The 14,568-nt window shown below is 34.3% G+C and overlaps 1 protein-coding gene across 1 annotated transcript in view; it reads right to left on the minus strand.

Moving 5' to 3' along the window:
- The window catches only part of ANKRD26 (ankyrin repeat domain 26), a 127,795-nt gene that overhangs the window by 37,945 nt on the left and 75,282 nt on the right, over positions 1 to 14,568 (minus strand). The window contains exons 19-22 of the mRNA XM_090267369.1: positions 8,764 to 8,815; positions 8,370 to 8,496; positions 2,452 to 2,665; positions 681 to 861 (exon numbers count right to left, since the gene is read on the minus strand). Coding sequence (XP_090123495.1) covers positions 681 to 861; positions 2,452 to 2,665; positions 8,370 to 8,496; positions 8,764 to 8,815 — 574 coding nt within the window. The remainder of the gene's footprint in view (positions 1 to 680; positions 862 to 2,451; positions 2,666 to 8,369; positions 8,497 to 8,763; positions 8,816 to 14,568) is intronic.

The following is a 14,568-nucleotide window of genomic DNA, read 5'->3' on the forward strand; positions in this document are numbered from 1 at the left end:
GTGGAATGGACAGAGGTTTGTTGAGAAGAGTTTTATGCATGACCCATGGACATGGACTAAGGGGGGTGGCTGCTGGAGGGTGGGGGCTTGCTGGGTGGAGGGAAGCAAAGGGAAAAGAAATTGGGACAACTATAACAGCATAATCAATAAAACATACAAAAAGAAAAAAAAAAAGAAGGTGAAGGGATTAGTCAAAGAACATATATACATAACCCATAGACACAGACTATAGTGTGGTGATGGCCAGAGGGAAGAGGGTTTGGGGGCTGGGTAGATGTGGGCAAAGTGGGGATAAATGTGACATCTGTAATAGTGTCAACAATAAAAATAAAGAAAAAAGAATGAAAGAAAAGTACAAATTAGTAGTCACAAAATAGGCATGGTGATATAAAGTACAACATAGGGAATACCATCAAAAACGTTATATAACTATGTCCAGTGCCAAGTGGGTACTTGAAATCTGAGGGACCACTTTGTAAAGTATATGATTATCTAATCACTATGCTGTATACCTGAAACAAATACAAAATAATATTGAATTTGAATTTAAACTCTAATTGATATATTTTTTAAAAAGGCAAAGCTCTGTCTTCCCAAAGGAAAGCTTAGCTATTGCACACACACACACATACACACACACACACACAGAAATAAGACATTTTTACAAAAGATAAATTTACCTGATTGAAATTTATTCTTACAACCTTCAATTCCGTCTGTAGTGTTCTATGAGCAGTTTCAAGTTGTTGTTTCATTTCAACTTCTTTAATATATTGCTCTTCTCTTTTTCTTAACTGCTCCTTTGTTTTGTCATATAATGAATGCATACTTCTCTTCTTTTTTTCCTCTTCTAATGTAAGTCTGCAGTTAAATATACTTATCTTAAAATTCATTTTGTTAGAAAATAAAATGTTCATTTTATGATCTGGTTCCACATATGCTGGTTTATTATCATAATGAAATTCCTGTTATTGAAATTTTTTCTTGCTAGGTTTCATGTTTTTATTTCTTCAATCTCTTCTGAAATTATATACATATATATAATATAAATATATATTTATTTGTTTGTTTATCTCTGGGCTCTCTATTCTGTTCCATTGATATACGTATACGTGCCTGTTCTCATGCCAGTACTAGACTGTTTTGAATACAATGGCTTTGTAGTACAGTGTGATATGTATTGTGATACCCCGAACTTTGTTTTTCTTTCTCTAGATTGCTGAAGCTATTTGAGGCCTTTTTGGTTCCATATAAATTTTTGGAATATATATATATGTATATATATACATATATATATATGAGAATTAAAACCTTTTTGTTACTTAGTAGGTTTTAGTCAGAAGTAACTGTGGTAAATGCTGTAGAAAAGAAAATCTGGAGTTATTCAGTAAAGGTAGAACTGAAATTATCCTTTTTTGCACAATCATAATTACTCCTCCATTAGGACAACACATGATATAGTTACTAATTAGAAAGAGAAGTGGTTTTCTATAAACAGGTTTGTAAATTCTCTAGAAATACAATTTCAGCTTCACAAAATATCATGGGTACTCCTAAAAATGATTCACAGTGTAGGACAGCATCTGTAGAAGTCTTTTACACAAGATATATCTGCTGAATACTGTAATCTAAGACTAGGCTAGGAAGTCTGTTGCTTAACACTTTTTATGTTTCTTCTTTTGTAACCCTTTCAATGTATCTTTTCCATTATTATCTATTTTATACATCCATTTAAAATCCCTTTGGAATAAGACAGAATTAATTAAATCAACAATAAAAAATAATACATCCTTTCAGTACAGACCTTCAAGTTAGTGTCATCTAAGTGTAAGAAAGATGCTGAACACACTAATCAGTCATTCTTCTCCATTCCATGCATATATTAAAACTAAAACTGCATTAGTTAAAAACATTTTTTTTTTCTGTCTTGATAAAAATGGCCATTTCATACTCTGTTGATGTGAGTGCAAATTAATATAACTGTCTTGGAACAATTTAGGAATATGAACAAAGACCCTTTTATAAAGTTCTTACACTTAACCAAATAAGACTCTATTAAAAAATTTATTTAGAGTATATAATAAAAAAATGTAGGAACAGACTTATATAACAGACATTGCTGGCAGGATTAATTATAATACACAATAATGAAAAACTACTAAAATTCAACTGGTTAAATAAATAATGAGGTTTCCATATGATGGACTTCTATATGGTAATTCAAATGATGATTTAAAAAATATACATTATCTTGTAACTCGAAGTATGCACTGTTAAAAGTTGTTATATTATTCCAAAAATGTCATACCCCATAGTAATGAAGATGTGTTATTTCCTGTGAAATCTTAAATGGTATGAAGGCAATTATAAAACTTTTCCTACAAATACGAAGAGTATATAAAAATAAAAGTAAATATTTAAGTATTTCTTTAAAAATAAACTATTCAATACCTCAAGCTGTTGAGTTCTTGTTCCCATTGTACTTTTTCATATTCTAACAGTGATTTCATTTCTTTTGTTTCTGAGAGCTCCTTCTGTAGTACACTAACCCTATTTTCCATATTTTTAATATTTTCTTTAAGTATTTCACAACGATTCGTCTTCCGTTCTAGCAACCTTTCATATGAAAGAAATGAGGCTTGCATTTTCAATAAGGTAACAGAATCTGCATCAGCAAGAAAACAAAAATAGAAAAACATTTGAGTACTTTTTGTTTCTAAAGGACTGTGCATTTTCACATTCATTCATATACTGAACAAATATATATTGAGTACCTACAATGTGGAAGAGATTATATATACTAAGCTCTGCAAATAAAACAGACAAGACTCCTGGCTCTTGTTTAAAGTCTATTGGAGGAAAAAGACAAATTAAATGACAATTATAAATTCAGGTAGATATTGTAAGTAAATTAGAGTTCTATGATCATATAATAGAATTCAATCTAGACTGGGCCCAAGAAGATTTCCCCAAAGAAGAGATGGGTACAGTGACAAAGGCAAGATGAACAGGAAGCAATCAGGCAAAGGAGGAAGGAGAACATTCTAGACACTCTACAGCACGTGCCAAAGTTCTATGCAATCTGCTTCTAACAAGATGGAGTAATAGGTACTGATTTACCTTCCTACATGAAACAAGCAAAAACAAGATAGAAAAAATACACTAAAAAAATTACTTTCGAGACAACGAACTTCAGGCAATGAAGGACAACGATTCCTGAAACAAATGAAGTGAGCCCAATGAAGTGAATGTCCCAGTTCACTGCCTTTAGAGAATTTACAGGCCACAACACAGGGAGAAGGAACTGAGGCAGAGTCCACCAGACTCCTTGGGTTGGGTGATGAAGCTGAGGGTCTGATGAAACTCAGGCAGGTAGAGGTCACAGGTTGGAATCCTGGAGAAGAGGGAGCAGAGCAGAATCACCACAGACCAGAGAAAACAAATATATGAAAAGAGTGGAGGAAGCAGTAACCTGGTGTTCACAAAGAACCAAGAATGGTATCTATTTCCATTAGCCAGGCTGAAAAAAAAACCTCATAACTCACAGGCCAATGAACAGAGCAGGCAGAAAAGTCTTGCCTCAGTAGTGGAGAGTAGCCATTGGTAAAGCACTGCTCTGTTTTCACCTAACATTGTCAGAGCAAGACCAGAAAGGATCAAACTGTTTATAAGGAACTTAACTAAATCCCAAACAAAGCTCAAAAAGATAAGTAGAGGCAGGAAAGCTATTTAAAAATAAATTGCACTTATAAAGATGCATATTATAATGTCAGACATGAAAAATATACTGGAAGGGAATAAATGCATATTAGATATCACAAAATAAAAGTTAGTAAATTTCTCATCAGTGAATTGTGAGAAAACTTAAATGCCTAATGTGTAATTCCCAAAGAAGCAGGAGGAAGGGATAGAAAATATTTGAAGACACAATGACCAAAAACTTTCTAAACTCAATGAAAAATATAATTCCACAGATCTAGGACAGATCTGGCTAGTAGAGAAGAAATTGAAGTAACTTATTACAATGTTCTTATGTATTACATATGATATGCTATAATATTACTTGAAAGTAGACTGTGATAATTTAGTCATTTATCATAAAGCAACCCTAAACCAACCACTATAATAGCAAGAGTTATATAGCAAATAAGCCAAAAAAAGACATACAACTAAATCATAAATATCACTCGATTAATCTGAAAGAAGAGAGAAAGAGATAAAAATAGGAACAAAGAGCAGATGGGACAAAAAGAAATCAAACAGCATGAACGACAGATTCAAACCTACTGTACTCCCAATCACATTAAATTAAAACTGTCTAAAAACCGCAACTGGATAAAAAACCAAGACCCAACTACATACCACCTATAAGAAATGAACTTTAAACATAAAGACACAAAATCTGTAAAAGCTTAGAAATAAGAAATAAGACTCAAACACCAGACAAAAGAAGACTGAGGTAAGTGACTATCTTAACACCAAAGTAGATTTCAAAGCAAAAATAGTATCAGTAATTAGAAAGATCAATGCATAATGATAAATTAATAAGCAGTATGATATACTAAATGATCACGCACTTAACAGCATCAAAATACATGAAGCAAAAATTGATAGAACTGCAAAGAAAAATAGACAAATTCACAATTACAGTCTGAGATTTTAAATGTACTCATTCAATAAATGATAGAACAAGTAGGCAGAAAATCATCCAGGATATAGTAGACTTGAACATCACACTTTTCTTCCTAAGCACCTATGAAATACCTACCAGAAGAAACTATATTCTGGGTCATAAAATAAATCTTAAAAAGAGTCAGCCAAAAGGATTTAAGTCATATAAAATATTCACCCTAGTCACAAAGATATCAAATTGAAAATCAAAACGAAAAATATCTCTGGAAAATATTCAAGTATTTGGAAACTAAGTAACATACATCTAAAGAACCCCTAAGTCAAAGATGTAATGAAAAGAGAAATTTGAAAAGTATTTTAAACTGGATGTAAATAAAAATGAATATATTAGACTTTGTGGAATGCTACTTAACAGTGAAATTTACAGCACTAAAAATCTATTAGAAAAAAAAATAAGGTCTCAAATCAGTGACCTTAGTGTCCACATTAAGAAATGACAAACAAAATTGGGACTACTGTAACAACATAATCAATAAAATATACTTAAAAAAAAAAAAAAAAGAAACTAGAGTAGGACTTCCGGCCAAGATGGAGGCCTAGACTGACACGCTCTGTCTCCCTCCAAAACTAAGAAGTACTACAACTATTGCAAAACCAGAAATAACCAGAAGTTACAGAAAATAAAGCTACATATGAAGTTATAAACAAGTGATGCTCGTCCAGACGGGTAGAAGAGGCAAAGCTGGGGTGGAGAGATCAAGCCGTGCTGCCAGTGGCAGCAGCAGCGACGAGGGACGGGACTGCGATAAGCACAGGCACCCGTGTTTAAGGGGAGGTGAGAAGCACCTGGGGAGCACCCCCGGCTGCAGTCCAGACCCGTCAGCTCTCGATTCCAACCCGGGGAAGGCAGACCCCAATTGCCTCAGACTGTGAGGCTCAGAGGGCGTGGGGACGGAGAAGGAGGCTCCCGATCTCTCAGCAGAGAGTAAACGGCAGGAATCCATCTTGAACTCTCGACCCCACACAAAGCACCACAGTGTGGTGAGGAGGGTTGCCCGTTAGTGATGAGAGCACGGGGCTCTGCCCCCTATAGCATAGGAGGTGTGACAGCCCCGCCCAAGAAGGAAAGGTAAACAAACCTGCCAGGATGGCAGGGATAATGATAGAGATACCAATCAGGCAGCTGACCAGAAAGCAAATACACTAATTAATAAATGAGCAGATAGATAATCTTTCTGAGGCTCAGTTCAGGGCTATAGTTATAAACAGCTTACAGAAATAACAGTGGGACTTAATCAAGATGGGGAAGGAATGAAGGCTAGTCCTACTGAAATGAATGAACACATGTATGAAACAAGTGATGAGGGAAGGAAAACCAGAGATCAAATCAACAAATCGTAACATAGGGAAGGAACAAACAGTCAACCAGTGCAGAAAGAGGAAACAAAAAGGGAGGAACATGAGGAAAAACTCAGAAACCTCTGGGATAACTATAAGAGAGTGAATATCTGAATTACAGGGTTGCCAGAAGGTGAAGAAGAACTAGAAATTGAAAAATTCTGTGAAAAAAATAATGAAGCAGAACTTCCTTAACTTGGGAAAGGAAATAGACTTACAGGTCCAGGAAGCACAGAGAGTTGCAGAAAAACTGGACCCAGGGAGAGCCACTCTAAGACACATAATCAAATAGTCAAAAATTAAAGATAAAGAGAAAATCTTAAAAGCAGCAAGAGAGAAGAAAAAATTATGTACAAAGGGGTCCCAAGGAGACTATCAGCTGATTTCTCAAAGGAGATTCTGCAGGCAAGAAGGGACTGGCAAGAAATATTCAAAGTAATGAAAATCCAAAACCTATAGCCACGAATACTCTATCCAGCAAAACTGTCATTCAGAATAGAAGGGCAGAGAAAATGCTTCCACGACAAAGTAAAACTGAAGTAGTTCATTAGATCCAAACTACTGTTATATGAGATGTTAAAGGGACTGGTTTAGAAGGAGGATCAAAACTATGAACATTAATATGAAAACTGTATTACAACAACCAACAACAGAAGCTAGGGAATCGAAACAAAGGCAGACTAAGTAGGCAACGAGAGTGGAAAAAGAATTATAGGTATGGGGAACACTATGGGGAGAGGGCAACAGGGAGGAGGGGGAAGGGAGGGAGATTGCACAGGAATTAAGAAGCACAGTAGAAGGGAGTGGAGTAGACAGGAAGATGTTGAAAAGAACTATATGCACAACCAATGGGCATGGACTAAGGGGGGGGCAACTGGACGGGGGGGTCACTGGGTGGAGGGGAGAAGAGGGAAAAGAAATTGGGACAACCGTAACAGCATAATCAATAAAACATAATAAAAAAAAAAGAAACTAGAAACATAAGAACAAAGTAAACCTAAAGCAATAAAAAGAAATGAAATAATAAATATCAAAGACAAAGTCAGTAAGAGAGAAAATAAAAAGTAGAGAAAAGTCAATATAACAATTGCTTTCTGAGAATCTATGGCAGGCCAATAAAAAAAAAAAGAGAAGGCACAAATTACCAAAATTAGAAATAAGTAATGTGACATTACTACAGATTTTACAGAAAATAACAGTAATATTATAAAATTTATGTAAATAAAGTTGACATTTCAGATGAAGTGGGTCGATTCCTTGAAAAACAAAAATTACAAAAACTCAATCAAGAAAGAATAACCTAAATAGTCCTATATCCATAAAAGAATCTAAAGTCCTAGTTAAAGACCTTTCTGAAAAGAGAAAATTCCAGGTCCAAATGGCTATACTGGTGAATTCTACCAAGCATTTTAGAAAAAAATAATACAAACTCTCTCAAACAATGAAGAGCAGAAATATGCCCCAACTCATTCGCTAATACCCTGAAACCAAAAGCAGACAAAGATGTTGCAAGAAAAAAAGTTATGTCATGAGCATGGAGGTTAAATTTCTAAACAAAACATTTGCAAATCAAATCCAACAATACATCAAAAGGACAATCTGTCATAACCAGATGGGGTTTATACCAAAGAACTTATATGCATAACCCATGGACATGAACTAAAGGGGGATACCAGGTGGATGGGGACAAAGGAGAAAAAATTGGGACAACTGTAATAGCATAATCAATAAAACATACTTAAAAAAACTATCAAAATATAAACTTCACATATGTGTAGTTTACCTAACCAAGCCGTTGGAAAATAAGCACTATTATAGGAAAAAACATATAAGTCAGTGGTTGCGACACAGATGGAAAGAGGATAGGAAATTATACCAAATGAAGCTAGAGGCTATTGTGGCTTTAACCTGAGAACATAAGAAGTAAAGGCTGGGTTTTAAACATAATGAGATCTGAATTTTTAAAAAATATATAATAATTATAGCTGCAATGTAGACCAAAGTTCCAGGAGGTGAAATGGCAGGAAAAAGTTATGAGGTTATTTTAATATCCTAGGAGGGAATTTTCAGACATAACCTTGGGTGAAGACATTGGAGAGAAACAGTCAATAAACACACTAGGCATTGCCATTCACACTGAGAAAAATACAGTGGAAACTACCATAGCTCTTTGGCTGAGAGCATACAATTGCTCTCACCTTATAGTAATATAAAACATATTTCTTAGATAAGTAACTATACAACACGTCAGTGCTCTATGGTTCAATACTAGACAAGTTGTACATATATTATTACTACGGTATACATAAAAATGCTTTATATGTATACAATGGTCCTACCTTTACAATCCATGCCAAGTTGTTCAATTAGCAACAAGAAATTATTACAATTGGAGTCAGGCAACTCAGAAAGTGTTTCAGATGACTGAGTTAAATTCAGATGACTGGAATTAAATTTCTCTTCGACCTACAAATAAATAATACTGTGTTTCAAATGTTGATAATATATATTAGGTGTACAGAGGTAATAAATAATCCACTTTTATAAAAGCAAAAACACAGGTATTTTAAAAGAACTGATTTTTATAAGGAAGGTGCCTTTATCAATAACTAGTATTTCTAAATTACTTTCAGAAAGTATGTCTCTATAACATAGGAAGATTTTCTATTGTTTTACTATATTATAATGTTTTTACTACAAATAATATTTTTGATAATTTATTTTTCACAATACCTTGTTCCCTTTACTGGACGTTTTCTCTTCATGAGGCATTTTCTTTGCAGACCTAAAAAGAAAATTAACAATCCTTCCCGGTAAATATTAAATACTTAAGATACAAAGAATATCTAAACCTATTGTTTCCTATATAAAATGTCTGTATTTGTAATTAAACAACAAATAAAAAGAAAAACTGACATTAAGGGACAAAGAAAATATAATATTAATAATAATAACATGAAATATTAAATTTAGATCAAGCTGATAGTCAAGCCCAAAGGAAAACATAATGTTTGTTACTTGCACTATTTATTAGTAAGAAATAATATACCATATTTTTTTATTGTCATTTTCAATAAAAACAAGTTTTTACTGGCACTAATTCCTAGTTGGAAAGTAATCCTTAAATCCTTATATGAAGGAAACATTTTATAATAGTCACAATACTAGCTTTTTGAGGACTTAATATGCAACTAGTATACATGAGTGTGAGCATTTTACATGTCTTAGGTACATTTTAATCCTTGCAAAAAATCTTGGATGTAGGCAATATATCAGGTATTTTACAACAAAAGAAAATGAGGCTTAGAAAGGTTAAGTAATTTGCCAGAGTCTATAGAGGTGTTCAATAGCAGATCTAGAATTCAAACCCAGGAAATCTGTCTTCAAAACATGTTTCACAATATGCTTTGAAAGTAACACTTATTTTTAAGTGTTTTTAAGTACCATGATAGCAAATGAATTTATATTATTATTCCATTTCTAGCTATAATTACTAATAATCATTTCTGAATACTACACATACTTTTTAAAAATAAAAAGAATTTTGTACCTAGGCCATATTGAAAATATTCTTTTAATAACCTAAACATATTTTTGATAAATTCATCAACAGGCATTCATTCATTCATCCATTCAATTGTTTAATGACACATTCAAAATATACTTACTGAGAACACAGTATGTGTTAATGGCACTATTGGTATAGAAGGCATGGTTTTAATACTTTAGAACTTTATAATCCAAAATTAATAATCTGCGATAGATTGTTACAGGTTTATTTTTCTGTTGCACATAAATAAAGTCTTCCTCTTTCCCCCACAATCTAAGAGACTTAATATAACCTAATACTTTCGAATACCTTATAAAATCATAGCTATTCATGGTAATACTGTCAAAGGCATTATAATATCCAGAATTTTTAAGAAATAATTAAATTCTATTCAGTATGGTCTCAGTGTTTATGTTTACAATTATATAATTTTAAAAAATCTGTGTATGATCACATAACTTTTAATTTTCTGCATATTCAATATATGAGAATATTCCAATGTGGACCCAACTCCACATATGTGTATGTGATAGAAATAGTATGGACAATTAGTTCACTCTAATTTTTAAAATATAATGTAATACAATCAATGAGCTGATACTTGGAAATGCAAATAACTCATATTTAATAGACATGTCCTTCTATACTGGATTATTTCCAACAACATACAGAGATACTCTACAAGCTCCTGTTTTAAAAGAAAAAAGAAAACTCCCTTGGAACTCCACATTCTTCTTCCATCATCATCCACTTGTCTATTGCCTTTCCCAGTAAAAATTCTCTAAGGAATGGTTTACAGTTATTTACTACAATCTGACATCCATGGCAACTATTTCTAGAAACTGCTTATTTTAAGGGTCACTTGTTTTTTTTAAGTATATTTTATCGATTATGCTATTACAGTTGTCTCAATTTTTTCCTCTTTCCCCGCCTCTGCCTGGTACCCCCCTTCCCTCCAGCAATCCCTTCCTTAGTTCATGTCCATGGGTCATGCATATAAGTTCTTTGGCTTCTCCATTTCCTTTACTATTCTTAACGTCCCTGTCTTATTTTTTACCTACCAGTTACACTTCTTAATCCCTGCACCTTTTCCTCCATTATCCCCCTTCTCCCACCCTGCTGATAACCCTCCATATGATCTCCATACCTATAGTTCTGTTCCTGTTCTAGTTGTTTGCTTAGGTTTTTTTTAGATTCAGTTGTTGACAGTTGAATTTGTTGTCATTTTACAGTTCATAGTTTTGATCTTTTTCTTAAATGAGTCCCTTTAACATTTCATATAATAATGGCTTGGTGATGATGGACTCCTTTAGCTTTACTTTGTCTAGGAAGCACTTTCTGCCCTTCTATTCTAAATGATAGCTTTGCTGGATAGGGTAATCTTGGTTGTAGGTCCTTGCTTTTCATCACTTGTAGTGCTTCTTGATTCCGTCTGGGCACACCTGTTACATTGTAAAGGGAACCTTAGGTTTTGTCAGTGCAGGATGGCCGGTTTCATCATTTGTGGTGCTGCATGCGGGGGAGGGGTCAGAGAGGGAATAATGCAACTGGCGCCCCTCTAGCTGTTGCCCTGGTGGTGGTTCCCAGATGGGTGGGTTTGCATATGTTCTAGGACTGTGGGGGGGGGTTCCTCTAAATGGCAAAATATACAGCATGTTAGAAGAGAAAAACTAAAGCAGAGAAATGTGTTGTGTGGGGAGGGCGTCAGTAAAATATTAGGCTGGCCAAGAAAGGTCTTACTAAGAAAGTGGCTTTTAAGTAAAGAACTAAAAAATTGGAAAGAGCATGGCACCTGGATATCAGAGGGAAGAGCATTCCAGATCGAAACAACAGCAAATACAGACGTATGCTTGGAGTGTTTAAGGAACAGTGAGAAATTGTCTGGTTGGAACAGAATGAAAGGGACAGAAAATAGAAGTTCAAGTCAGAGACACAGATCTAAGACCAAGGAATTATATAAGGCCTTGTAGATAGTATTATGAACAATTTTGACATATATCTGATTTATCATTTAAGAGGTCCACTGTGTTTAGAATTGATGAAAATAGTAAAAAGGGAAAAACAAAGGAAGAAAGGAAGGGCGAGGGAAGGAAGGAAGGAAGGAAACCAATTAGTTGTCTATTACACTAATCTGAGCAGCAGGTGATAGTGGCTTGGGTCTGAAAGATGCTTCCCAATATATTTTGAAGGTAACCTGGCAAGATCTGCTGACAGATTAGATGTGAGGCGTAAGAGAGGATGGCACCAAGTTTTTGACAGAGCAACTGAAGAGCTGTCATTAACTCAAACAGAAAGACTATGTGAAGAGCAGGTGTGAAAAAAAAAATCAGTAGTTCAATTTTGGACATCTTAAGTCTGAAATACCCAAGAGCTTTCCAAAAAGAGTTCTCAGGTAGGCAGTCTGATATACAGGGCTGGAATTAAGGAGAGATACCTGGGCCGGAAATATAAATTTGGGGATTAGCATATACAAAGTAGTAAAAGTCATGGGAAAAACAGATCAAGGACTGAATCCTGGAACACTTGGAAAGTGTAAAAGGTGGGGGGTGGGGAGAAACAAGTAAAATAGACGGAGATGAACAAACTAGACAGGCAGCGGGGAACCAGGAAAGTGTGCTTCCGCTCCCTTAAAACTAAGTCCTGAAAGCCAAATGAAGAAAGTATTTTGAAGATAGTTTCCCATTGGGTCAAAAAATGCTGATAGATTATGTAAAACGAAGGCTAAGGAATGCTATTTTTATTAAAGTGAAAAACCAGTGGTAATCTGGAGAAAAACAATTATGGAGGAGAGAAAGGGCTGAAAATTACTAGAGATGGTTCAAGAGTGCATGGAGGGGAAATTACAATCAGTGAGTGTAGATAGTTTCTAAGGACTTTGTAGCTAAATGGCTTGATCGTGGATGATCTGATTTTCTTCTTGTTTAGCTATAGTTTTCAATCCTTTCATAGTGATTATGTGCTATTTTTGTAATACAGAAAAGTTTCTTAATTGAAAAAATGCCAGACAACTTATTAAATAATAAATTCACAAAATCATACAACTAAAAGACCCCGCCACAAAATTTTTTTAGATATATATGATGGGGCAAAAGTAGGTTAACAGTTGTGAGGAGCAAAAAAAAAAAAAAAAAAAAACAACAAGGAAGAGTTCATTCTTGTATTATTAATTATTGGTTTCAATATGAACCGTAAACCTGCTTCTGCCCCACCCTGTATAGTGATATTATATAACCTGATTATCATTTTTCTTATAGTTAAAAAAGATCACAGGATTTTTTGCTTGATGAGAATCATTCAACTCTAGAATATATCTACTATTAAAATATACAAAGTAATTAGTCATATTAAAATTCTGTAACTGAAATAAAGGGAGAAGCATGCAGATAATTTTTTTCTTTATAAAATGAATTTTTATAAATTGTATAATATGATGTCACTGTTGAAAAATTTGGTGTGCTGCATACTGAAATACATTCTCTATAAAAAAGGAAGGATAAAAGCATGTATGCAGGGTACCTTTGAAAGGGAAATTCACTCCATTAGCAGCACCTTGATGTATAGTGAATAGGTCAACAAATGACTGCCTGCAGGCCAGATCGTGCCCATTGCCTGTTTGTAAATTAAGTTTTATTGAAACACAGCTATGCTGTTCATTTACCTATTGTCTTTGAAAGATTTGGGATTACAATGAAAGAGACCTGATAGTCCACAAAGTCTAAAATACTATCTAATGCTTTATAGAAAAGATCTGTGCCCCCCTGACTTAACAGATTGATCCCCTGCTGTGTTTTAATGTTTTACTCAATATACTGAAATTTTTACACAAGATATGGAACAAATTGCCTTGTGAAATCTCTTGCTTTCAAATTAACTTGAGGGTCCAATATTTGAACACTCACATATTAAGAACTAAACAGAAAAATCTAATAACAAGCAATTATGATGGTAACAAAGCAGAGTGCCAGTGTAGAATAAGCTTCCTTTTGAAACACACCAGATATTAATGACATCCCCAGCTCCCATGCCCCCTCCCCCCTGCCTGCAGCTGCCTAGGAGATAACGATGTATCAGCGCTCCCTGCCTGCAACTGCCTGGAAGATAACGGGGTGTTTTAAACTTAAAATAAACTAAAACTGTGTTCCTCTTTGATCAGCCCGTTTACCTGCAGCTGCGAGACAACCAAACGGCTGACTCAGCTCAAAAATCCATTTTTTTCTTCCCCCTATAAAGCAACCCCTCTCTCCCCTAGAAGCTTGGAGACCTAGCTACCGGCGGCATGGCTCCCTCCCCGCTTGCTAAGCTTGGACTGCCTGTGGCAGGGCTTGCTCCCCACTTGATGATTCTCCCAATAAACTTCTTTTTTCCTGCTTGCTGTGTCTTAATGGCCTTCTGAGCAACTCCGTTCTTATAATTAAAAGTATTCTAACAAAATTTGCTTCAGATATGACATCAAACAAAATGCTTTAAATGTACTTTAATTATGAAATAATCAGTATGCTGTAGACCTAACTTCATTTTTTCCAGTGGTTACATACTACGTTATTTTATGGATATAAGAATTTATTTCCTTATAGATAGGTATTTAGACTATCTCCGACTTTCTGATATACAATGCTATGAAAAATATCCTTAACATATATATATATATGGGGGGGGATCAAAAGTTGCTTTACAGCTGTGACTACACAAATGAGTTTATATTCTTGTATTATTATTTATTAACTATTGCATTTTCCATACAAACAACTGCAAACCGATTTCTGTCCTGCCCTGTAACATATTTATATAAATATCCTTGATGCATATATGTATATTACATATCCTTAACATGTCATATTGCATATATTATATATAATGACCTACTGTATGCTTTTTATATATAGTAATATATAATAAATGTCTTTAGAATGTGTGGGTGTGTTTATACAAGACATGTTTTCCTGTAGGGTCTATTTCAGGAAGTGTAGCTGTTAGGATAAAGCAACGAC

The sequence above is a fragment of the Furipterus horrens genome, unplaced genomic scaffold (assembly GCF_987537825.1).
Source record: "Furipterus horrens unplaced genomic scaffold, mFurHor1.1.pri manual_scaffold_2, whole genome shotgun sequence".
Lineage (NCBI taxonomy): Eukaryota > Metazoa > Chordata > Mammalia > Chiroptera > Furipteridae > Furipterus > Furipterus horrens.